Source organism: Odocoileus virginianus, unplaced genomic scaffold (assembly GCF_023699985.2).
Source record: "Odocoileus virginianus isolate 20LAN1187 ecotype Illinois unplaced genomic scaffold, Ovbor_1.2 Unplaced_Contig_15, whole genome shotgun sequence".
Taxonomy (NCBI): Eukaryota; Metazoa; Chordata; class Mammalia; order Artiodactyla; family Cervidae; genus Odocoileus; species Odocoileus virginianus.
In genome coordinates this window covers 295,731-323,515 of record NW_027224332.1, presented here as the reverse complement: position 1 = coordinate 323,515, position 27,785 = coordinate 295,731, and the positions used below count along the sequence as shown (strand labels likewise).

The 27,785-nt window shown below is 40.7% G+C and overlaps 1 protein-coding gene across 6 annotated transcripts in view; it reads left to right on the top strand.

The window, feature by feature from the left end:
- TBC1D12 (TBC1 domain family member 12) overlaps positions 1-27,785 on the top strand; it is a 119,175-nt gene that overhangs the window by 21,462 nt on the left and 69,928 nt on the right. For 2 of the 6 annotated variants that reach the window (XM_070464119.1, XM_070464120.1), the window contains exon 1: positions 2,189-2,308. The exons of 1 other annotated variant lie outside the window; for it this stretch is intronic. Coding sequence is in view for 2 of the 5 variants with exons in the window: in XM_070464117.1 (XP_070320218.1) it covers positions 1,365-2,308 (944 nt within the window). In the remaining 3 variants the exon portion in view is untranslated. Of the gene's footprint in view, positions 1-1,215; positions 2,309-21,342; positions 21,362-27,785 lie in introns of those variants that run through there. 3 more of the 6 variants (XM_070464117.1, XM_070464118.1, XM_070464122.1) reach the window with 3 other exon arrangements.

Here is a 27,785-nt window from a genome sequence, read left to right as displayed (position 1 = left end):
TTGGTCAGGGTCTGGGGAACCTGATGCTGAGGGAACCGCCAGCTGAGCTCTGCTTCCTCTTAGCCAGGACCTGGACCTTGGAGGGTGAAAGTTGTGCCTTGGGACCTTGCCCTTTCTTGTCAGGACAGAGAATAACATTCATTTGGTAGAGATTTACAGGAACATTGTTACCTGACCATGACCTGACCTCAAGAACAAAGGATCTGACACCAAGAAGTTGCAACTAACCATAAAGTGCTTTGAAGAAAGCTTTCAGTAACTTTGGGGTTAAGGTATGAGCCGCCCATCTCCTTGCATGGTGCTGTAATAAACGTTTCTCTGATCCAAACTCCAATATTTTAGCATTGTTTTGGCCTATCTGTTGGGCACACGGACTTCGTGATGTCCGGTAACACTCTCTTCAATCCTTCTGTCTGAACAGTTATCACATCTTGGGATTTCTACCTTAAATACAGTTCTTGGTTATTCATTGGTTATCACCCCATTTTAATCCATTTTCATGGGGTGCTGCAATTATTTCAATAGCCCTCTCTGCCTGACTCTACTTCTATCTCCTCAAGTGATAATGTAAATCTATAAGAGTGATGTGATGAAACATTGTCCTAGATGGGAAACATAACTTTGCTAATATTGGGAAAGATGAAGTGGAGAAGGAAGCGTGTTAACTTGAGATGAAAACAGCCCTGAATAGTGGGGATGGAGCGGTGGATATAAACTAAGAGGTGGAAGGACTTATTCTAAATCCTGTATTCTATTCCCATGAATTGTGTTAGTCGCTCATTGGTGTCCAACTCTTTGTGACTCCATGAACTGTAGCCTGCCAGGCTCCTCTGTCCATGGAATTCTCCAGGCAAGAATACTGGAGAGGATTGCCATTTCCTTCTCCAGAGAATCTTCCTGACCCAGGGATGGAACCCAGGTCTCCTGTATTGCAGGCGGATTCTTTACCATCTGAGCCACCAGAGAAGCCCGATATAAGTACATCAAGTGAATTTTTGCTAAGGGAGGCATACCCGTGCTTCCCTAATGGTCGTCCTGTTCGGAGTGGGCCAACCAGCCTCCACTGTCCAGAGGGCTGATCCCAGATTGCCGGTCGCAGTGTCACGGAGTGGGTCTCTCTAGCTACCGTCTCTATGGTTCGCGGAATCTCCAGGTCGGAGCTTGACCGGTCTGACTTTTGCGCGTGCGCGAGCTCAGGCGCGTGCCCGCCCTCCTGCAACTGCCCGAATTCCCGGGAGGGAGGGGTGGGTCTGGGAACGTTGCGGCGGTAGCCGCCGCGGCTCCAGCATTCAGGGCTCTTCCCCGGCCAAGCCTGTGCTGGGGACCTTCCACTGCCTCCTCCGGCGGCGCTCACCCGGCCCCAGATGGTGGGTCCGGAGGATGCCGGAGGCTGCTCGGCAAGAAACCCCAAGTTGCTCCCTTTGCCGACGCCCGATTCCGCGGGCCTGGACGGGAAAATGATTCGGGCCACAGGCGGCTTTGGCGGAGGCGTAGGCGCTGTGGAGCCTCCCGAAGAGGAGGAGGAGGAGGAGGAGGAGGAGGAGGAGACGCCGCCGCCTCAGCAGCTCCTTCGGCGTTACCTCGCGGCGGCCGGGGCACAGCTGGAGCCCGGTCTGTGCTACTGTCCGCTCCCCGCCGGCCACTCTTGTGGTCCGCCGCCCTCGGCAGCCCCGCGCTCGGACGCCTGCCAGCCGGACGCCGGCTCCAAGCACCGCGACGCGGAGGCGGTGGATGCTGGCTCGGCGCGACACGGTGGCATGACCAACGGGGACTCGGGCTTTCTGCTGGGTCAGGACACTCGCGACCTGGCCCGCGTCGGCAGCCGGGAGCCGCGCCACCGCCGCCTTGGTCCGGACGGGCCTGGCGACGAGGGCGCGGACGGCGCGGGCATCCTGTCTGACTGGGCCGCGCCGCTCGAGGACCCACTGCGGAGCTGCTGCCTGGAGGCGGCGGACGCCGAGGAGCCCGAGGGCGCGGGCAGCGGCGCGAGGGACAGTTCGACCAGCGACGGCAGCGGCAGCGAGGACTTGGAGCGGCCGGGAGCCGGAGCCGGGGGTTCCGAGGAGGGCACGTCGCCCATCACCTCGGCTGAGAGGACTAGTGGGGGCTCCGGCGCCAAGTCGCGCGTCGATTTCTCTGACGTTCACTTGAACTCTCGGAATACGTTCGAGGTGAGCCGCTGCCAAAGCGCCCGCGACCACCTGCCGCCGGCGGGGGCGCCGGTGTCCTTGCCGGCCGCGGAACAGGGCCCTAGCGGGCCCTCGACTCGGGCTCGACGGAGCGGCGGCTTCGCCGACTTCTTCGCCAGGTACAGCTCAGGCTACGCCGGGGATCGGGGCGGGCTCGGGGCCGGGAGCGGGCGGAGAGCGACGTGAGTGCAGCCTCAGCGTGGCTCTCGCTGGCATCAGGATTGAGCTTTGATTTGTTACAGGAGGGACCAGGAACTAGGTCTGCATTGTGTTGTGCGTCTGGATCGGAGAAGTTGTGAGCCAGTCTTGGTGTTTCCCTGGGCTGGACGCTGTACCTGCCATTCACATCTGGTTTCTGTGAATTTAGGCCAGCGTGCTAGTGCCATATCTACAGTTTTGCCTCTTCCGGAGAAATAGCCTTCTTCGTTCGCGTGTACTATACTGTTGGGATTTAGGGGCGGGTGGCGGTGTGGTGCGGGGTGTGTGTGTACCGGTGCGGTTGTGAAAGAGAAAGGGAAGTCTCTGCGTGGAGTCTAAACCCATTCGAGTAGTTTGGGAATTATTGAAATTAGACGTGGTTGAGTTTCGTTTAACAGCCTGTTTCAGTGGCCTTTATTAAAATACCGTCAGTTTAGTGTTTAAAATTTGATCCAGCCTTTAAAACCAAATTACTATGGCACTTTATCTAGAAAATTCCTTTTCCCCACTTTTGCCAGATAGACCTATACTTTTTTTCGGCAACTTCTGTTAAATTTTTATGGTGTTGTATATGTGATTTGTCCTGCTAGTCTTCAAGTTAAATTGTGGTGCTGGACATTGCAGTTTCTCAGTGGGACGTTGACAGGGATAAATATGTCGTTAGAAAATACTCATCTTAATTCACCTTAGTGAAAAAGCAGTTTCCTGTGAGTCAGATTTTGACACGCTTTTTTTTTAAGTCTCTAGACAAATAGGAAAGTATTCCCAACTTGGAAAACCTTCCCTTTCAAAGTTCTTTCTCCTTTCTTCTGTGTTTTTGTTCCCTTTTCAGGGATCATGACAAAACCCGGAAAGACACAAAGTAATGAGTCTCAGGTTTGAGAGGATATACAATTAGTGTGCATATCTGTAGACTCACAGAGTTTTCTGATTGAAATTAGTATTTCTTATTCCCATTTCTACTCTAGTAACTTTTATTTTTTCCTGTTCGTGTACATTTACAAATAAATTATGAAGTTGTTTAAATCAAGATTGGGGAAATCCTAATTATGTTTTAGTCATGTGTGTGTTTAGTTGTTCAGTGGTGTCCAGCTCTTTGTGACCACAGACAGTAGCCCACCAGGCTCCTCTGTCCATGGCGGATTCTCCAGGCAAGAATACTGGAGTGGGTTGCCATGCCCTCCTTCAGGGGATCTTTCCACCCAGGGATCAAACCCAGATCTCCTGCATTGCAGGCAGAATCTTTACCAGCTGAGCTACCAGAGAAGCTCTGTTTTACTCATAGGACAACATATATAGTAGTGAAATGTGTATTTGTGCCTCAAATTGTGCAAAGATATGTTCAAAGAGACATACTTAAAGCTAGTAGTGGCAATATTTTTAAAGCTCTTAAGGTGTGTGAAGCTTGTAGGTATTTTGTTGGTTTTTTTTTTTTTTTGACTTTTTTTTTGAGGAACTTGTGGGTATTTATTGGTCATGTTTTGATGTCAGGTATCAGGCAGTTTTAGACTTGAACAGGGCTTTGGAGAACATAGCTAGTTGACATTCATATGGCTTAGTTAATATTCATATGATATACTTTTCATGTGTATCAGAGCACTGAGTGTAAAGTCAGTAAACTTAGGTCCCCTGAAGTTAATTTCTCTAAGATTCATTTCTGAGATATGAATGTCAAGATTCTAAGCATCGTTGCTTCCTTCATATAACATTCTTGGGAAAGGACAGAATCAGACATTAGGACTGTTTTTCTGTTAGCCTTTAGTCAAAACCTTAACTGGATGCTGAACACCTTCAAGGCAAAGACTATGACCTTCATTTCTGAATCTAAAATATCTAGTGTTGTATGAAGAATCCCATTCAGATTGTGTTGAAGTGACAACTTTCATGGACTGTCCCTCTTTTACTGTTCTCTAGGTAGTGTAATTTTGAACAAATCTATTTCCAAAAAGAATAATCAGAAATTTCTCTTCTCCCTACAACCTCAGAGTGTTTTTCTTCCCCTACACGGTTGTCAGCTAATGGCAGAGCTGGGTTAGAAACCAGGGTTCCTGATTTTCAGTCCAGGAATTCAATCATAACTTATGTTTACCTGTGACTCTTCTCTTTCCCACCTGATTATCTAAATCTTTCCCTTCTCCTTTCCATTTCCTCTCTTTCTCTTATCTGGGTCAAAAAATCTATAACAAGAAATACTTTAAAAGACTGGTTTCATGTTTGTTTTAACCTTTTACAAGTAAAGAGAGTGGACCATTTTATGGCTCTGTTTATCTGTTACTACAGAAATTTGTTCAATCAAGGCACATCATTTACAAAAGCCTCACTGAGTAGGATAGAAATCATGTAGGAGAAAAAGGAATTTGGTCCAAGATGGGACAGTTCTCATTATCTCCTTCCTGCTTGCCCTTCCTTCTAGATGAAGTGAGTTCTAGTTCAGACTCTGTTGGGAGCTTGCCTCAGCTGCCCATGGGCATCTGTGTTAATAGTGACTTGGTTACGGGAGCCCTAGAAGTAACATTCAGGAGAAGGAAATGGCAACCCACTCCAGTATTCTTGCCTGGAGAATCCTGTGGACAGGGGAGCCTGGTGGGCTGCTGTCCATGGGGTCGCACAGAGTCGGACACAACTGAAGCGACTTAGCAGCAGCAGCAGCATGCATTGGAGAAGGAAGTGGCAACCCACTCCAGCATTCTTGCCTGGAGAATCCCAGGGACGGGGGAGCCTGGTGGGCTGCCGTCTATGGGGTCACACAGAGTTGGACACGACTGAAGCGACTTAGCAGCAGCAGCAGCGGCAGAAGTAACATTCCCCCGGGTCTTTGGCCTTTTCCTATCTCTAGAAGTTTTGAAGTGCTAGGTACATAACACTGCTGCCACTCTCACGAACTTAGCAGTGAGAAGATGAAAGCTAAAAGACAGATTCCTTGTGTTTGTAGGCTAGCCTTTGTTTCTCAAGGGTATGTTTATTATTCTGTTCTGAAAGTGAAGTAACTTTAAACCATTTTTATGGGTCCTTTAAGCAAATCCATGTCTTGTTTTCAAACTAGACTGGTTTGTTTTTTAGGTTATACACTCCTTTTTGTTTGTTTTTTATGTATGCTCTTAATAGGTGTATTTTAAAAGACATTTAATATTTTTGAGTATTAATACTCAAATTGAATACTTTTGTTCTGATTACACTGGCAAAGTCACTGTTGTTTAGAAACACACAAGTATGTATCTGTGTCTCCTGATAGTGTTAATATTTTTTTTTTAAATACAAAATCTGCATGATAAATCACAAGAATTTAGTAACTTAAAAGGGCATGACTAAGGTAGGGAAAAAATACTAAAGATTTTTTTTCCTTCTATCTGAAAGATAAACTTTATAGATTCTGGAATTTATACAAATCTTTATAGATTGATTTTATAGATTCTGGAACATAGAGATTCATGTAGCTTACCCTGTAGTTACCAACTCTGAAACTTCCTAAATGTTGCACAAATTATTTTTGTGGATCTCTTTGTATTATGGGTAGCTGAATAGGGAAGACGAGCAATGGTAGGCTCATTTAGTGGTTTCTTTTCACATATTAGGCGTCCCTTGTGGCTCAGCTGGTGAAGAACCCGCCTGCGGTTTGGGAGACCTGGGTTCAGTCCCTGAGCTGGGAAGATCCCCTGGAGAAGTGAAAGGCTACCCATTCCAGTATTCTGGCCTGGAGAATTCCATGGACTGTATAGTCCATGGGGTCGCAGAGTCAGACATGACTGAGCGACTTTCACTTTCATATATAGGCAGTCTCCAATCTCCCCACTATGAATATTGTTAAGAATATACTTTTTGTTATGATATTGAGAATTTTTAAAATTTCTGTTATAATTTTTCTTAGTTTAAGATTCTTAGAAACAACAAAATCAACCATATTTTCACTACTACTCAAAATTTAGTTGATGTACACTATTTGATGAAATCATTATTCACCGGACTGAGCCATCATTGACCTTCATCAGATAGGACTCGCTTATTTGTCCTACAGTGTGTATTCTTCCCAGTCAACTAAAATAAAAGCCACCGTTTCAGGACCAGTTTCTCAAAAAAAAAAAAAAAATCCTTTCTTTAACATTTCAATAAAGAAAAGGTAAAATATCAAACCTCTGATAAGTTTTAAAAGATTTTTATAGCTCCCCAAAGCAAACAGTTCTTTATAACAGGTGTGGTATGATTATTTAAAAGGAGAATTAAGATATATCTTGCTCTAAACATTAATTTTTTGTTAGTACAATACTATAAAAATATTCATTAATGTGTCACTAAGGAAATTCTGTTGGACATTACCTTTATATTAATATAATTAAAATGTGTAAAATTTTAGAAAAACTGAAAAGAATGTCTAATTAGTTGCTTTAGAATAAAAATGAGTCTTTTAAGATTTTAGAGTGTTGTGAAGCTACCCATTATAATATTAGATTGGGGAGCTAATGGCTGAAGAGTGTTTTTTTCCCTTTTCTTATGTCTAACCCTCTCCCCCAGCTCAGATCCAATAATTTCTTAAAAAAAAAAAAAAAACAACTAACTGCAAAGCATTAGTTACCTATACCAAACCATTAGAAACCCAACATTGATTCAAGGAGTTCATGGTTAGAGATGTAATTATCTGAATATAAATTCAGTAGAAAGTATTGCTACTGCTAAGTCACTTCATTTGTGTCCGACTCTGTGCGACCCCATCCCTGGGATTCTCCAGGCAAGGACACTGGAGTGGGTTGCCATTTCCTTCTCCAATGCATAAAAGTGAAAGTGAAGTCGCTCAGCCATGTCTGACTCTTCGGAGACCCCATGGACTGCAGCCTACCAGGCTCCTCCGTCCATGGGATTTTCCAGGCGAGAGTACTGGAGTGGGGTGCCATTGCCTTCTCCATAGAAAGTATTGGGAAACTCTAATTTTTGTGGGACTTAGTTAATTTTAATCACTCAAACATTATTTCGAAGTGCTAGACTAAACTAACATTTTAACACTAAGCCCCAGTAAGCAAAGCAGACTCTAATATTAACTTGGAATTGGGACTTCCCTGGTGGTCCATTGGTTAAGAATCCAGGCTTCCGTGGTAGGACACAAAGATTTACTTTTTTATTTTATTTTTTGAGACTTTTTATTTTTTAAGATACTTTTTTAAGAATAGTTTTATGTTTATAGAAAAGTTGCAAAGGTACTATAGAAAGTTCTGATATATCCCTCATCCAGTTCTCCTGTTGACAGTATCACATAACTGTGGTACATTTGTCACAACTAAGAATCCATCATTTGTACGTTATTACTAGTTAAACTCCACGCTTTGTTTGGCATAGAGTTATTGACTAAAAGAGCCTTCCCAGGTGGCTCAGTGGTAAAGAATCTGCCTGCCAATGCAAGAGAGACAGGAGACTGGGTTTGATCCCTGGGTTGGGAAGATCCCCTGGAGAAGGAAATACAATCCGCTCCAGTATTCTTACTTGGAAGAGTCCATGGACAGAGGAGCCTGACTGCCTACAGTCCATGGGTCACAGAGTTGGGCACAACTGAGCACGCGTGCACCACACTTCACTGTTGGCTGTAAGACTTTTATTTGGGAAACTATTGTGTCTTACTGTAAAATCAGAACTGTTTAAAGTAGAAGGAATTTTAGGACTCACTTTATTCATTCTTTAATACTCAATGGAAAATCAGGGTTAGCTTCTATTTGCTAGTCATCACTTAGTAAGATGGTATTAATTTAGTATTGGAAATGAACTAGAGATGGTAATGAGTTCAGGTGATCTAAAGCAATTTTTTTTTAAAAAGCAATGTTTTTTAAAGCTTTTCAGTTCAGATTATTTGGACTTAACAACCAGTACCCATTTGCCTCTAGAAAAAAAAAGTCAAGTATATTTTAATTTTACATAATTTCATATTTTTACACAATTATTTTAATATGTTTTTCCTTCTATAATTTTTTTGATTCCTGAAATATTCCTGTGACCTAAGAAAGGTAGGATTTATTTTTATTTTATAGTTATTTGCCCAGAGACAGTTAATTAAAAAAAATATCAGAACTAGGGATTCCTGGGGTTTGAAGCTAATACATTGATTTCTGTGAATTATAAGAAGTGTAGTGAAAATACTGTTGGCTTGAGAAATAAGAAACTTGACTTTTGTCCTGGGTAGTTTCTTTTCTTGTATCATTAAATAATTTATGTGATCTTGGGAAAATCACTAAATTTCTTCACTTCGCTTTCCTCATCTGTGAAATTTGGAGATTCAGAGTGCCTTTCAGCTCCAATACACTGTTGTAAACCTCAAATATTTGTTGGCTAAATACTACAAGTGTGAATTGAATTGAGTTAAAGAAAATGCTTTAAAAAAAAAATAGCATGTTTTTTCATCTATAAAATGAAAAAGTTGCCAGGGATAGAAATACCCCTTCAACTCTGAATTCTACCTTGAACATTTTTTTGGTAAAGGCCTAACTCTACCTGAGAGTAATCATGCTAAACATCAGTCTAAACATCAGTGATCTTTGTTTATTTTATTTTTTTTTTCAGTGATCTTTGTTTAGTGTCTCATAAGCAGGCAGTCTCATAAACAGACCAACAGCTCTCTCTTTTTTTTTCTTTAGCAATTCTAGATTTTTTTTCTTTATAATTTCTTTGGAGTAGGAAAGAGAGAGAGTAAGATAATAAGTAAATTCTAGTTAATCAGTGAATTGGAGTTGGATACTTTAACTTCCAGACCATGAGTTTTTCCTGTTTGCCAGTGTGCCGCTTTGGGGAACTGATCACTTAGTACAATAGTCCCTAGCCTTGTTACACTGCAAAATAACCTCAAAGCACATTAAAAAAATGAGATGCTTCATAATCCACAACCCTTAGTTGAATTCAGGGGACTTGTCCTTGGCAGGTGGAATCTTTAAGCTATAGGATGGATATGGAAGTGAAGTAAAGTGAAGCAAAAGTTGCTTGGTCGTGTCTGACTCTGCAACCCCAGTCTATGCAACTATACAGTCCATGGAATTTTCCAGGCCAGAATACTGGAGTCGGTAGCCTTTCCCTTCTCCAAGGGATCTTCCCAACCCACAGATTGAACTCAGGTCTCCCTCATTGCAGGCGGATTCTTTACCAGCAGAGCCACAAGGGAAGCCCTGGATTGTTATAGTGTACTGCTTAAAGATGCTGATTGTGGAGTTAGACTGCTTGAATTAGCTTGTTGTTGTTTTTTAGTCACTACGTTGTGTCCGACTGTTTGTGACCCCATGCACTGCAGCACACCAGGCTCCTTTGTCCTCCACTATCTCCCAGAGTTTGTTTAAATTCATGTCCATTCATTTGATGATACTATCTAACCGTCTCATGACAACCTACTCCAGTGTTCTTGCCTGGAGAATCCCATGGACAGAGGAGGCTACAGTCCATGGGGTCGCACAGAGTCTGACATGACTGAAGTGACTGAGCACAGGCACAGCACATGCCCATCGAGTCATGTCTAACCATCTCATCCTCTGCTGCCCTCTTCTCCTTTTGCCTTCAATCTTTCCTAGCATCAGGGTCTTTTCCAGTGAGTTGGCTCTTCCATCAGGTGGCCAAAGTATTAGAGCTTCAGCTTCAGCATCAGTCCTTCCAATGAATATTTAGGTTGATTTCCTTTAGGATTGACTGGTTTGATCTCCTTGCAGTCCAAGGAACTCTTGGGAGTCTTTAGCACTGCAGTTCAAAAGCATCAATTCTTGGGCACTCAGCCTTCTTTATGGTCCAACTCTCACACCTGTACATGACTACTGGAAAAACCATAGCTTTGACTATACAGACCTTTGTCAGCAAAGTGATGTCTTTGCTTTTTAATATACTGTCTAGGTTTGTCATAGTTTTCCTTCCAAGAAGCAAGCATCTTTTAATTTCATGGCTGTAGTCACCATCTGCAGTGATTTTTGGAGCCCAAGAAAATAAAATCTATCACTGATTCAACTTTTTCCCCAAATGTTTGCCATGAAGTAATGGGACCAGATGCCATGATCTTAGTTTTTTTAATGTTGAGTTTCAAGCCAGCTTTTTCACTCTCCTCTTTCACCCTTATCAAGAGGCTCTTTAGTTCTCTTCACTTTCTGCCATTAGAGTGGTATCATCTGCATATCTGAGGTTGTTGATATTTCTCCTGGCAGTCTTGATTCCAGCTTGTGATTCATCCAGTCTGGCATTTTGTATGATGTGCTCTGCATATAAGTTAAATAAGCCGGGTGAAAATATACTGCCTTGTCATACTCCTTTCCATTTTGAACCAGTTAGTTGTTCTGCATCTGGTTCTAACTGTTTCTTCTTGACCCACATAGGAGTTTCTCAGGAGACAGGTAAGGTGATCTGGTATTCTCATCTCTTTAAGAATTTTTCACAGTTTGTTGTGATCCACACAGGCAAAGGTTTTCTGGTAGTCAGTGAAGGAGAAGTAGATGTTTTTTGAATTCCCTTGCTTTCTCCATGTTGGCAGTTTGATCTCTGGTTCCTGCCTCTTCTAAACAGAGTTTTTACATTTGAAAGTTGTTCATGTACTGCTGAAACTTAGCTTGAAGAACTTTGAGCATAACCCTGCTAGCATGTGAAATGAGCTCAATTGAATGATAGTTTGAACATTCTTTGGCATTGGCCTTCTTTGGGATTGGAATGAAAATTAGCTTACTAGCTGTGTACTTACAGATAGGTAACTTGACCTCTCTGGATCTTAGACAACTCATCCATAAAATGTGGGTAATAACGATAGCTATCTCATGGGATTATCATGAGCGTTAAATGAGATAATATGGTAAATGCCTTGTATTTATTATGTGGTGTATAGCGAGGACCCACATCTTATTATTCAGACTACAGAAGACAGCCACAATCCCTTTCCCAACTCCCTCACTAAAATCATTGGTTTAAAAAAAGGGAGAGCCTGGGATGAATTTTTTGTGTACTCACTAAAGAAGCATTGCACAATTTATATAGTAGATTTTAAAACAGTTTGTATTTGGGATTGGATGGGTGTTAAAATGGACTCTGGTGTAATGATACAGCATTTCTAGAAGTCTTGAAGCTTTGCCTAAAAAGCAAATCTGAGAAGGAACTGAAAGGAGAGAATGTTGAGAAAGATTAAAATATTTGTATCTTTTATTGTTTTAAGGACCTTACATAGACAGGGAAAGACACTTTTTAAGTTTAAATTCATGAGCTGTTTAACTTGGCTTACTCATATATTTTATACTTAGTATGTTGTGGTAGGAAAACTATGGGGAAACGTGGAAACATTGGGAGATTTTGAAGTGATACATTTGTTACACATCTCCAAATGTATTATTCAGAAAGGGAAAGCCAAACCTTTTTGATGTGGCTTATTCCTATTCCTAGGAACCCTATTGGCTACATTAAAGTTGTCCCCAGGGAGTTCTGATTGCTTGTTGCTTAGACCCTACTACAGTAGTTTTAAACATCAAACTGGGCTTTCCAGGCAGCTCTAGTGGTAAAGAACGTGCCTGCCAGTGCAGGAGATATCAGATACCCAGGTTCAGTCCCTCGGTCAGGAAGATCCCCTAGAGGAGGCATGGCAGTCCACTCCAGTATTCTTGCCTGGAGAATCCCATGGACAGAGCTGTCTATAGGGGACACAACTGAAGTGACTTAGTAGCAGCAGCAGCAGCAGCAGTGTTTAAAATTACCTGTGGTAGGGGATGGGGTGGGATGTGAATTCCTTGAGTACTCTTTTTGATTTTGTAGATCTTGGGTGGGGTCCAGTAGGAATCCAAATGTTTAACAGAATTTCTCAAGTGATTCTGATGAAAGTGGTTCAGTTCAGTTCAGTCGCTCAGTTGTGTCTGACTCTTTGCGACCCCATGAATTGCAGCATGCCAGGCCTCCCTGTCCATCACCAACTCCTGGAGTTTACTCAAACTCATGTCCATCGAGTCGGTGATGCCATCCAACCATCTCATCCTCTGTCGTCCCTTCTCTTCCTGCCCCCAATCCCTCCCAGCATTCAGGGTCTTTTCCAGTGAGTCAACTCTTTGCATGAGGTGGCCAAAGTACTGGAATTTCAGCTTCAGCATTGGTCCTTCCAATGAATACCCAGGACTGATCTCCTTTAGGATGGACTGGTTGGATCTCCTTGCAGTCCAAGGGACTCTCAAGAGTCTTCTCCAGCACCACAGTTCAAAAGCATCAATTCTTTGGTGCTCAGCTTTCTTCACAGTCCAACTCTCACATCCATACATGACCACTGGAAAAACCATGAAAATGGTTACCACACTATAATTCGTGAAATACAGTTGACTGTTTTCAAACAGGAGTTTGAACTGCCTGGGTCCACTTATATGTGGATTTTTTTCAATAATAAATACTACAGTCCTACACCATCCTCTGTTGATTGAATTCTGGGTGCAGTGGAAAAGGGGATGACAGAGGATGAGATGATTGGATGGCATCACCGACTTGATGGACGTGAGTTTAAACAAGAGTTGGTGATAGACAGGAGTTGGTGATAGACAGGGAAGCCTGGCATGCTGCAGTCCATGGGATCGCAAAGAGTTGGGACATGACTGAGAGACTGAACTGAGCTGCAGATAAGAGCGGACTGTAAGATTATACTGGGATTTTTGACTATGTTAGGTCCGCCTAGTCCTTGAGTTGTTCAGGTGTCAGCTGAAGTTATTGATAGGCAGAGCTCTCCAGGTGGTAACTAAAAGAAGGTTCAACATACATTTAAAGCTTAGATTGCTTTATTGACTTAAAATTAAAATTGGGTCATATTGAGGTACTATGTAATGGATGAGTATGAATAGAGATACAGAAGAGAACAGATATAAGTACAAATATAGAAGTATTTTACTAACTCACTAGATTGAGAAGCTATCTCTGCATAATTAGAATCCTGTTTTCCTTTTTATTAGTGGGAAAGTTCTTTTACTTTCACTTTATGTGGTTTTAGATAGCCATACTTATGTGTTCTGTGATAAACTTTAACTCAAAAACCTTTTCTCAACATGGAGTCAGAACTTCTTCTTATTTATAGTTTATCAAAAAGGGCATTAATTTCCCTTCCTTCTGCTGAGTAGTTGTAATTCTTTTCCATGCCTTTAAGAAAAAATTCTGCATGTTGCACGTGGCTTATTCCCCTCCAGAATTTGCTGCTTCAGCCTTTCTTGCACTTCTTATTTCTGTAGCCAAAACAAGAAAGAGAGGGGAACCCATGTGACTGTCTGGCTTTTCAGCAGGCTCTTTCCTGCGATTAAGAGAAGTTTACCTAGGAAAACAAGCCACAAGTTATATTCCTACTTAGGGCTAGTTTAAGGGTTAACTTGGTAATGTGTTTAATTTTTAATTTACCTTTGAATTTGCTTTTCACTTTCTTTTTAATTTAAATTTGATTTTGGGTTACATTTCTTGGTTAAAAAAATACTTGCTTCTGTCTCTCTCTAACCTCACACTGAAAACATTTTAAATTTGGAAATGAACATGACAGTTTTGAAATCAAATTCTGTGCTGTGTTCTCATATTTTCCCCAATATACAACTACATTATTTAGAATTTCCAAATCTGGTTTTCATCTAGACTGTTTGTAGTCATTTTCTAGTCAAGTAGGCAAAATGCTTTTCTTTTGCTGTCCCAGAAAAGTTATTCAAAGACCACAACACTGTATGGGTTTTTGTTGTTGTTAGAAAAACATAAAATGCTCATTTACCTCCTTTCTAAAAACAGCACGGGGAGTACAAAATACACTATAGATAAATACTTTGTTTTCACGCATTCCAGTTCAGATAGTGAGAAAGGAGACAAAATTGGGAAGATGTGGGGGTTTCCTTAGAGACGAGAGAAACTGTTAGAATGAGTCTGAAGAGGTTCGTGCAGAGAAAAATTGCTGGAGAGAGTAAGCGTTAGCTGCAAGTTAGCTCGGTACTTTGGTCTGTGCGCTTACCACGGGTTATTTACATATTTATTTTTCTATTCTGCTTATATCAATGCCCTGGGATGCTTCTGGCAACTTCTTAAAGATCGTTGCTGTGCCTCTTCCTCTTAACTTCCCTAATATCCCCATCCTGGGGCTTCCCAGGTGGTTCAGTGGTAAGGAATCCACCTGCCTATGCAGGAGCCACAGGAGATACAGATTCAGACCCTGGGTTGGGAAGATCCTTAGGAAGAGGAAATTGCAATTCACTCCAGTGTTCCTGCCTAAAATTCCAACAGAGGAGCCTGGTGGGTTACAATCCATAGGGTCACAGTCAGACACAACTGAACAACTAAGCACCTTCATGGCTTCTTAACAGGTTATGTCTTGCAAAAGAAATATTTTGTAATGACAGATTGTATCAGTTCAGTTCAGTTGTTCAGTCGTGTCTGACTCTTTGCGACCCCATGGACTGCAGCACGCCAGACCTCCCTGTCCATCACCAACTCCCAGAGTTTACTCAAACTCATGTCCATTGAGTCAGTGATGCCATCCAACCTTATCCTCTGTCATCCCCTTCTCCCGCCTTCAATCTTTCCCAACATCAGGGTCTTTTCAAATGAGTCAGCTCTTCGCATCAGGTGGCCAAAGTATTGGAGTTTCAGCTTCAACATCAGTCCTTCCAATGAATATTCAGGACTGATTTCCTTTAGGATGGACTGGTTGGATCTCCTTGTAGTCCAATGGGACTCTCAAGAGTCTTCTCCAACACCACAGTTCAAAAGCATTGATTCTTCGGCATTCAGCTTTCTTTCTGGTCCAACTCTCACGTCCATACATGACTACTGGAAAAACCATAGCTTTGACTAGACAGACCTTTGTTGGTAAAGTAATGTCTCTGCTTTTAATATGCTGTCTAGGTTGGTCATAACTTTTCTTCCAAGGAGTAAGCGTCTTATAATTTCATGGCTGCAGTCACCATCTGCAGTGATTTTGGAGCCCAGAAAAATTAAGTCTGTCACTGTTTCCATTGTTTCCCCATCTATTTGCCATGAAGTGATGGGGCCAGATGCCATGATCTTAGTTTTCTGAATGTTGAGCTTTAAGCCAACTTTTTCACTCTCCTCTTTCACTTTCATCAAGAGGCTCTTTAGTTCTTCTTCACTTTCTGCCATAAGGGTGGTGTCTTCTGCATATCTGAGGTTATTGATATTTCTCCCGGCAATCTTGATTCCAGCTTGTGCTTCCTCCAGCCCAGCATTTCTCATGATGTACTCTGCATATAAGTTAAATAAGCAGGGTGACAGTACACAGCTTTGACGTACTCCTTTTCCTGTTTGGAACCAGTCTGTCTTTCCATGTCCAGTTCTAACTGTTACTTCCTGACCTGCATACAGATTTCTCAAGAGGCAGGTCAGGTGGTCTGGTATTCCCATCTCTTTCAGAATTTTCCACAGTTTATTGTGATCCACACAGTCAAAGGCTTTGGCATAGTCAATAAAGCAGAAATAGATGTTTTTCTGAAACTTTCTTGCTTTTTCAATGATCCAACAGATGTTGGCAATTTGATCTCTGGTTCCTCTGCCTTTTCGAAAACCTATATATAAGGTTTAATTTAGACTTTAAAAGTTTAGGTTGTTAGTATGACAGATTCATATATTACAGTTTACATATATCAAAATATAAGATAAATGCAATATACAGTTTTACAAAATGTAGTCTTACTTGAGCTCCATTGCTAAAAGGTAAGTTTCTCCTACAAGGACCATGGTAAAATTAGCGAACAATTTAAATCTGCCACCCATAAGAAACTTATTCATTATCAGGAAGGTATGTTATGTATAAATTTAAGTTTTGAAGTAAGTTATTGAAGTTTTAAATCGTTAAAAGTCTTAATTGACTAGGTAGTTTCTGTGTTGTGAAGAGTGATAAAATTTGAGTTGCTTTTTCGGTTACATAGCCCTTTACACTCCTTACCTCACCCATGTTGAACTGACTTTTCAGTACACCAAGAGTTAAAGAGCTTGGGTGTTGTTTGGAAAACAAAAGATTTGTTGTAATTCATAATTGGGTGTTGAATATACAAAATTTGTTGTCTAAAGATTAAAAAATATAGCTTTTGATAAAAATGATATGAGGTAACCAGCACAGTAATTGAACGTATAACCAGAGAGTTATGCCCATCTTTGTGATATACTTCCAGAAGCACAAGAATGCCATACTAGGACTGTGATTACCTTTCAAAATAAGTTATACTGTTAGCACAAGTGAGAATTATACTGCGTGAAGAAAAAAAATTAGAAGCTAACCACTATAAAATGTTTTTGATTAAAATAATAACTAGCTACACATTGTAATGAAGAGATAAGATTGTTTTGCTGTTGTGTGAGACCGTCAAAATCTTTTGATTTTGATGGAAATGTCATAACATCAAGTGGAATAAAAGACAGGTGCCTTGGTCAGTAGAGATATTTCAACTGTGCTCCTGGAAGACGGGTTCAATTCAGAAAGTGCTTCTAGGTCAGATGAGCAAAGTGTCAACTAAACAACAACCCCCAGAGCTAAGTGTCAGCCTCTCTATTGTGAGAGAGTTTAGGCACCTGATAGATGTGGTTTGGCCTCTGCTTGAATTCTTTCACTACCAAGCAACTCTATTTCCTCAATGCAGCCCATTGAGGGTATTAATTGTTAGAAGGTTCTTTATGTCAAAGAACAGTGTATCTCTTTGTAATGTTCCTGGTCCTCATTTGCCCTTTAGAGCCACAAAGAACAAGTGAGTTCTTTTACTTAATTGCTGTTCAGAAATTTAAAGATAGCTACTGAATCTGTTTTTGACCCTGCTAGCTAAGCATATACAATTCTTATGAATTAGCTTGATATTTTCTTACCATTTATTCATTCAGCAAATGCTATCAAGCTCTATTATATATATGAGGTACTAAGGAAATTAGAGAAAAAATATTCTATTAACAAACTTAAGATGGGCGAATCATATAAATCAGTACTTACAATACAAACCTGATTAGTGTTATAAAAGAAAATACAAGGGTGCATCAGTGGCACTGAAGAAGTGATTAACTTCGGTCATGAGACATTAGGGAACTTTTCACATTAGATGAAACATGAATGCATAATTTTTCTGTTTTGTTTTGCTTTTACTGATGAGGAGGAGGGTTTGGATTGGAATGAGGCTGAAGCCAGTACAGGCACACAACAGCATATGCAGAATTATACATGAAATAGCACAGCACTTTTGAAACTGTAGAGACTTATTAGTATGACCTCACCTTAGGATGCAGGGCTTCCTTGGTGGCTCAGTGTTAGTAAAAAGTCCGCCTGCCAGTGCAGGAGATGCAGGTTCAATCCCTGGGTTGTGGCGATCCCTTGGAGAAGGAAATGGCAATCCACTCCAGTACTCTTGCCTGGGAAATCCCATGGACAGAGGAGCCTGGCAGGCTACAGTCCACGTGATCACAAAAGAGTCAGATGTGACTTAGCAACTAAACAATAGCAACAATAGAACAACACCTTAGGTCAAGTGAGGTAAAGTGTCAAAAATGGAGACAGAAAGGTTGGGGCTAAATTATCAATGAGTTTGTGTGACAGAACTACACAGTTTTAATTGATTCCATGAGGGGTGGCAGCATACCAGACCTTTGATGGGTTTTCAAAACAAGGGCAACATGCTTAAGATTGTGTTTTAGAACAGTGACTCTGGTAGCAGCATCGCAGATGATTTGGGACTTGAGAAAGTGGGACTTGGATAGTTTATCTGTAGTGGTAGTTTATCTGTACTTGTCAGTCTCTTTATTAAAGTGTGATATCCAAGTCATTGATGTAAATTCAGTCTCTATCAGAATAGCTGACTAACAAATTCAGTGATACATGCTTACCTTGGGCTTCCCGGGTGGCTCAGATGGTAAAGAATCTGCCTGGAATGCGGGAGGCCCAAGTTTGATCCCTGGGTCCAGAACATGCCCTGGAGGAAGAAATGGTGATCCACTCCAGTATTGTTGCCTAGAGAACCTGGGGCAACCTGGGGCTGCAAAGAGTTGGGACACAACTGAGCAACTAACATACACACATGCCTACACAGTAGCCATTTTGTGAAACTTTAATGAAGGTAAACTTTGATTTTTGTTTTGAGGGAGGTGGGATGATGTGAAATTGGAGAGTCATGTGAAAAATTATGTCTACCATGTTTTATAAGGAATTTGATGAGGAGGGGCGAAGAGCCAGGATAGTTATTAGGCCAACTTTAAATTCAATTACAGTTGATTTACAATATTATACTAATTACAGGTATATAACCTGGTGGTCTGATATTTTATGGGTTATACTCCATTTAAAGTTATTACAGGGATGTCCCTGGTGGTCCAGTGGCTAAGACTCTATGTTCCCAATGCCGTGGTCCAGATTCAATTCCTAGTCAGGGAACTAGATTCCGCATGCCACAGCTAAGACCTGGTACAGCCAAAGAAAAAGCAATTAAAAATAAATTTAAAAAATAAAATTATTATAAAGTATTAGCTATATTCCATGTACTATACATGATATCCTTCTAATTTGTTTTATACCTAGTAGTTTGTAATTGTTGTGGAACAGAAGGGAAACAATTTCAGAGGAAATCCTGTGAGAGTAAAGTAGTAAAATCATGTCTTTATATCCAATGCACAAGTTCTGTATATTGCTTCATAAAAGTGGATGGTGGACATGTACCCATCACCTGCTTTTGAGGACTGAATGAGGTAAAGACAAAGTGTTGAGACTTTCATCATTACTTGTAGGTGTATGTTTCTCTTCTACTAAAATGAAAACTCCCTGCAGATATGAAACATATCTTTTTTGTCTTTGTAAAGAGACATAGAGCCATGTATATATGAACACAAAGATTTATTGGATTAAAAACTTTTTAAAAAGTACCAGGGCTTAATAATTAAATGATTGGAACCTTTGGAATGGTCACTCTGGGAGTAATAGTATCATTTCTCAAAGTATGTTTGATTCCTTTCTCTGGGAGATGTTTCTGTAGGAGAGAAATCAGTTGGGCCCATGTAAGATAAGACTGAAGAATTGAACGTGGAGGAGAGTCATAGTTGAAATACATTAGGAAGCCAACTAAGCAAGTTCAGTTATATATTAACTATAGTAATTACTCTAATATTCTAGATATAATAGATTCATCCCCAGGCAAATAGTGAGACATAATATGTAAATGGTTGAAATTTATATAAACAAGCATAAATTATTTCACCTCTGGTACTCTTCTTCCCCTCCCCTCCAGTACTCTTCTGAAGGATTAAATAAATTCAGTGACTTGGGGGTCTGCCACCCTTGAATTTGGTCATCTTTGGGTGGTTAGAGCTATATCAGTTTAATTTTGGTGAAGCCTACAACTCCTGTTAACAGGGTATTTGCAAAACAGTCTGTATTTAAAGGACTCACTTACATAGTTTGTGGTAAAATCCATAATACAGCATCTGTAACTGATACTGTTATAATGTAAAAGAAATATACTGAACTTTGTAAGTATTGCCTTTATGCTGTTGCCAGTTTTGAAGTATCCTTTATACTTTTCTACTTGTGAGGTAAATATTTTCTTTCACTTTTCTAATTAGCGAAACAAATTACATATTTTCTCCTGTTTTGTGGTTTGCCTTTATACTTTCTTGATAGTTTCATTTGATGCACAAAAGTAGAAATGTTTTAAATTTGATATATTACAGTTCTAAGTATGTGTAACCAATTTAGTTTGTACTGTAAAAGGTAAGATATTTATGTAGCTATCCAGAGTACAGAGGCAAGAAATTGAAGAATGTGTGAAAAAGAGTACAGTTAGAGTTATTTAGTTTAAGGAATATAAGCTAACTTAAGCTACTTAAATGCAGGAGAGTTTGTTGTAGGCTTGTAATAGGAATCTTGTGCACATTCTGAAGACAGAAAATAAAATATACCTGGGCTATAGAGTACCTGGAATAATGGTTTTTCTGTTTTCCAGGGAATGCTTGGCTTTTCTCGTCTCTTTTCTGCCTCTTGGTTGTTCAGTGCATGGTTTTTACCTGCAGAAGCTGTTTCAACTGTATCTGATTTATCAGTTTGAGCTTTTATTGTCATTTGACTCAATCTCTAAGTCTTCTATTTAAAAATCCTGGAAATCTGATTGTCTTAGCCTGCATATGAATTTATCCATGTTTTATCAGCAGTCCAACTTAATCAGTGCTGACTGAGGGGCAAGACCATGAAACACAAATATGGCCATTTTGGGCTACTGCTTCAGTCAGGGTTGGGACAAAGATACTGTCAAAGAAGTGGGAGTAGGTTGTAGGTATTCTAAAGTTGCATATATTTCTCCTAGTTGTAAAAAGGGTAGTAGAAAATAATGTAAAAATAATTTGAGTCCAAATTGTCAAGAATGCTCAGTTAACAAAAATTAAAACTTTTCCATAGATATTAGAGAGGGTTGAGGATTTGGGGCAAGAAATGAAATTCTCTATTCTTTTCTGCTTGTACTTTGAAGTTTATTCTAGCCAGAATGAGTTAATATGTTATTCTCTCCCTTTAATTTCTGTTTGTCTGAATCCTCCCTTGTTAATTCAGCAGACATATTTGAGTACAGAATGTATAGCAGGAAAAGAAGGAGCTAGAATAAAACCTTTCTGGTAAAGCCAGTAATGATCACATTGCAAACATAAATTGAAATGCTTATGACGTTGGTACTACCAGGGAGTGTGAGATGAGGGGAAGCAATATTAATCCTCTAGCACTAAATCTGGCTTATAAGTCCATCTTTGTGCTCATTTCAGTGCTTTACAGGGATTGGGAGGGGTAACTACAAAGAGGTAACATGATTGAGTTTTTTGGGGATGATGCAAATGGTTATTACCTCTACTGAGGTAATAGTTACACATATCTCTGTGTGTGTATGCTTAGTCGTTACTGAGCAGTTTGACTGACTCTTTGTGACCTCATGAACTGTAGCCCACCAGGCTCCTCTGTCCATGGGATTTCCCAGGCAACCCACTCGTTGCTATTTTCTTCAGGGAATCTTCCCCAGCCAGGAATCAAAACTGCATCTCCTGCACTGGTAGGTGGATTCTTTACCATTAAGCCACCTGGCAAATGAATCTTTACATGTGGTAAAAGTTGTAGAACTGTATGCCAAAAGAAAGACAGTCAATTTTTATTGTTAGTTTTAAAAATGAAAATCTCCTGGGTGTTTAAATACCTTACGTGCAGGTTATTGTGGAAATAGCGCAAGTCTACTTCTCCATGCATTTAGAGTTTAAAAGTAGCATTCAGATTATTATATAAGATAGAAAGTAAAATAAGGAGAGAGTGGTTTATAGAAGAAATGGCTCATGGGGAGAAAGTTTCATAGAAATAATAGTTCCCCAGACTGCACTTCTCCGTTAGACTAGTGTTACAGACTGAATGTGTCACCTCTAAAATTCGTATGTTGGTACCTAATCCCCATTGTGACACTGTTTGCTGGTGGGGCCTTTGGCATGTGGTTAGTGTGGAGCCCTCATGAATGGGATTAGTGCCCTTATGAAAGAGGCCCAGAGAGCTCTCTTGTGCCTTCTGCCTTGTGAGGACACAGTGAGAAGACGACAGTCTATGAACCAGGAAGTCAGCTCTCATCAGACACTGAATCTGCCAGTGCCTTGATCTTATATTTCCCCAGCCTCCATAACTGGAGAGAAGAAGCGTCTTTTGTTTATAAACCAGCAAGTGTTTATTTTTGTTGTTGTTGTAGCAACCATGAATGGATAAGACAGCTAATTTGAGGATAGCAGTTATTTTTTTCTCTGCAGCCTTCAATTAGCAGACTGATTTATGTGTGTAAGCACAGCACTAGGGTACAATGGTCAACACGGAACTCACAGTCTAATGAGGTGGCAACATCCATAAAGCTCACATTCTAATGCAGAAAATGACAACTAATTAAATTTTCAAAATCGCTTTGGCTATTCTGCTTCCTTTGCCTTTCCACATCAATTTTAGAATCCGCTTATCTATATTTACAGATACTCTTTGTTAATTAACTTGGGGAGAATTAACATCTTTACTATGTTGAATTTTCCATTCCTGGAACACAGTATATTTCTTTGTTTATAATTTTGGTCTTATGAACTTCTTTTATCAGAGTTTTGTAGCTTTCAGCATACACATTCTGCTTATGTTTTCTTCAGTTCAGTCACTCAGTTGTGTCTGATTCTTTGTGACCCCATGGACTGCAGCATGCTAGGCTTTTCTGTCCATCACCAACTCCTGGCGCTTACTCAAACTCATGTGCAACAAGTCTCTGATGCCATGCAACCATCTTTTCCTCTGTTGTTCCCTTCTCCTCCTGCCCTCAATCTTTCCCAGCATCAGGGTCTTTTCCAATGAGTCAGTTCTTCATATCAGGTGGCCAAAGTATTGGAGCTTCAGCATCAGTCCTTCCAGTGAATATTCAGGACTGATTTCCTTTAGGATTGACTGGTTTGATCTCCTTGCAGTCCAAGGACTCTCAAGAGTCTTCTCCAACACCACAGTTCAAAAGCATCAGTTCTTCAGTGCTCAGCTTTCTTTATGGTTCAACTCTCACATCCACACATGACTACTGGAAAAGTCATAGCTTTGAATAGACGGACCTTTGTTGGTAAAGTAATGTCTCTGCTTTTTAATATACTGTCTAGATTGGTCATAACTTTTCTTCCAAGGAGCAAGCGTATTTAATTTCATGGCTATAGTCACCATCTGCAGTGATTTTAGAGCCCAAGAAAATAAAGTCTGTCACTGTTTCCATTTTTCCCCCATCTATTTGCCATGAAGTGATGGGACCAGATGCCATGATCTTAGTTTTTTCAATGTTGAGTTTTAAACCAGCTTTTTCACTCTCTCTTTCACTTTCATCAAGAGGCTCTTCAGTTCCTCTTCACTTTCTGCCATAAGAGTGGTGTCATCTGCAAATCTGAAGTTATTGATATGTCTCCCGGCAGTCTTAATTCCAGCTTGTGCTTCATCCAATCTGGCATTTGCATGATGTACTCTGCATATAAGTTAAATAAGCAGGGTGACAGTATACAGCCTTGACATACTCCTTTCCCAATTTGGAACCAGTCCGTTGTTCCATGTCCAGTTCTAACTGCTGCTTCTTGACCTGCAAACAGATTTCTCAGGAGGTAGGCCAGGTGATCTGGTATTCCCATCTCTTTAAGAATTTTCAACGGTTTTTTGTGATCACACAGTCAAAGGCTTTGGCGTAGTCAATAAAGCAGAAATAGATGTTTTTCTGGAACTCTCTTGCTTTTTCAATGATCCAACAGATGTTGACAATTTGATCTCTGGTTCCTCTGCCTTTTCTAAATCCAGCTTGAACATCTGGAAGTTCTTGGTTCACGTACTATTGAAGCCTGGCTTGGAGAATTTTGAGCATTACTTTGCTACGTGTGAGATGAGTGCAATTGTGTGGTAGTTTGAATATTCTTTGGCATTGCCTTTCTTTGGGATTGTAATGAAAACTGACCTTTTCCAGCCCTGTGGCCACTGCTGAGTTTCCCAAATTTGCTGGCATATTGAGTGAAGCACTTCAACAGCATCATCTTTTAGGACTTGAAATAGCTCAGCTGGAATTCCATCACCTCCACTATCTTTTCTTAGATTTATGTCATGTTTTCTTAGTGTCAAATATTTAATATTTTTGAGCTATTACCAGTTTAGTTCAGTCGCTCAGTTGTGTCCAACTCTTTGCAACAACATGGACTTGAACTGTTATAGATTATGTATTTTTAACATTTCAGTTCCTAAATATTCACTGCTATACTATATAGAAATATGATTGATTTTTGTTTGCTTTCTATCCTATAACCCTGGTAAATTATTAGTTCTAGAAGCTTTTCTGCAACACTTATTTTTCTTGCCTTAGTGTCCTGACGAGGATTTTACATTTTTTTTGAGGGGAGTCATGGGAGTGGACGACCTTACCTTGTTACCAATCTCCAAAACATTTGGTCTTTTACATTGAAGGATGATGTTCTTGTTGTTCAGTTGCTAAGTCATGTCTGACTCTGCAACCCCATGGACTGCAGCATGCTAGGCTTCCCTGTCCTTCACTATCTCCCTGAGTTTGCTCAAATTCATCTGCCTGCAACACAGGACATGCTGGAGTTGCGGGTTTGATCCCTGAGTTGGCAAGATTCCCTGGAGGAGGGCATGGCAACCCACTCCAGTATTCTTTCTGGAGAATCTCATGGACAGAGGAGCCTGGCAAGCTACAGTCTATGGGGTCGCAAAGAGCCAGACATGACTGAAGAGACTGAGCACAGGCATAGCACATGTCCATTGAGTTGGTGATGCTAACCATCTCATCCTCTGCCACCCTCTTCTCCTTTTGCTTTCAGTCTTTCCTAGCATCAGGGTCTTTTCCAGCGAGTTGGCTCTTCCCATCCGGTGCCCAGAGTATTGGATCTTCTGTCAGCATCAGTCCTTCCAATGAGTATTTAGGGTTGATTTCCTTAGAATTGACTGGTTTGATCTCCTTGCAGTCCAAGGAACTCTCAAAAGTCTTCTCTAGCACCACAGTTTGAAAGCATCAATTCTTGGGCACTCAGCCTTCTTTATGGTCCAACTCTCACATCCGTACATGACTATGTAAAAACCATTGCCCATTGCTTTGACTATACAGACCTTTGTCAACAAAGTGATGTCTTTGCTTTTTAATATATTGTCTAGGTTTGTCATAGTTTTCCTTATAAGAAGCAAGCATCTTTTAATCTCATGGCTGTAGTCACCATCTGCAGTGATTTTGGAGCCCAAGAAAATAAAATCTGTCACTGATTCGACCTTTTCCCCATCTATTTGCCATGATGTTAGTTTTCTAATGTTGATTTTCAGGCCAGCTCTCCACTCTCCTGCTCTCAAAGAGGCTCTTTAGTTCCTCTTCACTTTCTGCCATTAGAGTGGTATCATCTGCATATCTGAGGTTGTTGATATTTCTCCTGGCAATCTTGATTCCAGCTTGTGATTCATCCAGCCTGGCATTTTGCATGATGTACTCTGCATAGAAGTTAAATAAGCAGGGTGACAGCATACAGCCTTTTCATACTCCTTTCCCAGTTTCAAACCAGTCATTTGTTCTGTGTCTGGTTCTAACTGTTGCTTCTTGACCCACATACAGGTATCTCAGGAGACACGTAGGGTGATTTGTTATTCCCATCTCTTCAAAAATTTTCCAGTTTGTTGTGATCCACAGTCAAGGTTTTCCTGTAGTCAGTGAAGCAGAAGTAGATGTTTTTCTGAATTCCTTTGCTTTCTGTGATCCAGTAGATGTTGGCAATTTGATCTCTGGTTCCTCTGCCTTTTCTAAATCCAGCTTGTACATCTGAAAGTTCTCAGTTCAGATACTGCTAAAACCTAGTTTGAAGGATTTTGAGAGTAACTTTTCTAGCATGTGAACTGAGTGCAATTCGGTGGTGGTTTGAATATTCTTTGGCCTTGCCCTTCTTTGATTTGGAATGGAAACTTACATTTTCCAACCTGTGGCCACTGCTGAGTTTTCCAAATTTGTGGACATATTGAGTGAAGCACTTTTAACAGCATCTTCTTTTCAGATTCTAAATAGTTCAACTGGAATTCCATCAGCTCCACTAGCTTTGTTCATAGGAATGCTTCCAAAGTACTTGACTTCACACTCCAGGATGTCTGGCTCTAGGTGAGTGATTACACCATTCTGGTTACTCTGATCATTAAGACCTTTTTTGTGTAGTTCTTCTGTGTATTTTTGCAGAATCTTTTTACTGTTTCTGTCCTTTATTGTGCCTGTTCTTGCGTGAAATGTTCCCGTGCTATCTCCATTTTTGTTGAGTAGATCCCTAGTCTTTCCCATTCTGTTGTTTTCCTCTCCATCTTTGCATTGTTCATTGAAGAAGGCCTTCTTATCTCTCCTTGTTATTCTCTGGAACTCTGCATTCAGTTGGTATATCTTTCCTTTCTCCCTTGTCTTTCACATCTTTTCTTTCCTCAACTATTTGTAAAGCCTCCTCAGACAACCAGGAAGTTTACCATCTTGCATTTCCCTTTTTTTTTTGAGATGGTTTTGGTCACTGCCTCCTGTACAGTGTTGGGAACCTCCACCTACAGTTCTTTTTCAGACACTCTGTCTACCAGATCTCATCCTTTAAATCTGTTCATTACCTCCACTGTATAATCATAAGGAATTTGATTTAGGTCATACCTGAATGGCCTAGTGGTTTTCCCCTACTTTTTTCAATTTAAGCCTGAATTTTGCAATAAGGAGCTGATGATCTGAGCCACAGTCAGCTCCAGGTCTTGTTTTTGCTGACTATATAGAGCTTCTCCATCTTCAGCTGCAAAGAATATAATCAATCTGATTTCAGTATTGACCATTTGGTGATGTCCATGTGTGGAGTCATCTCTTGTGTTGTTGGAAAAGGATGTTTCCTTGGACTAATGTGTTTTCTTGACAAAACTCTGTTAGTCTTTGCCCTGCTTCATTTTGTACTCCAAGGCCAAACTTGCCTGTTACTCCAGGTATCTCTTGACTTCCTACTTTTGCATTTCAGTCCCCTGTGATGAAAAGGATATCTTTTTTTGGTGTTAGTTCTAGAAGGTCTTGTAGGTCTTCATAGAACTGGTCAACTTCAGTTTCTTTGGCATCAGGTTAGGACATAGATTTGGATTATTGTGATGTTGAATGGTTTGCCTTGAAAATGAACCGAGATCATTTTATCATTTTTGAGATTGTACCCAAGTACTGCATTTTGGACTGTTTTGTTAACTATGAGGGCTACTCCATTTCTTCTAAGGGATTCTTGCCCATAGCAGTAGATATAATGGTCATCTGAGTTAAATTTGCCCATTCCCGTTCATTTTAGTTCACTGATTCCCAAGATGTAGATGTTTACTCTTGCTATCTCCTGCTTGACCATGTCTTAATTTATCTTGATTCATGGACCTAACATTCCAGGTTCCTATGCAATATTGTTCTTTACAGCATCAGACTTTCACCACCAGACACATCCACAACTGAGCATTGTTTCCACTTTGGCTCAGCAGCTTCATTCTTTCTGGAGCTGTTAGTAATTGCCCTCTGCTCTTCCCCAGTAGCATATTGGACACCTTCCAACCTGGGGGCTCATCTTCTGGTGTCATATCTTTTTGCCTTTTCATACTGTTCATGGGTTCTTAGAGCAAGAATTCTGGAGTGGTTTGCCGTATCCTTCTCCAATGGACCACGTTTTGTCAGAACTCTCCTCTATGACCTGTCCATTTTGGGTAGCCCCGCACGACATGGCTTATAGCTTCATTGAGTTATAAAGCCCCTTCTCCAAGACAAGGCTGTGATCCATGATGTGTGATGTGTGATGTTAGCTGTAGGTTATTTTTACAGATGCTCTTAACCATGCTAGGTAACTTCTGTTTTATTCATAGTTTTCTGTTTACTTTTTAAAATCTAGACTAGATTCAGGATATTTTCAAGTGCATAAATTGATATGGATCATGTT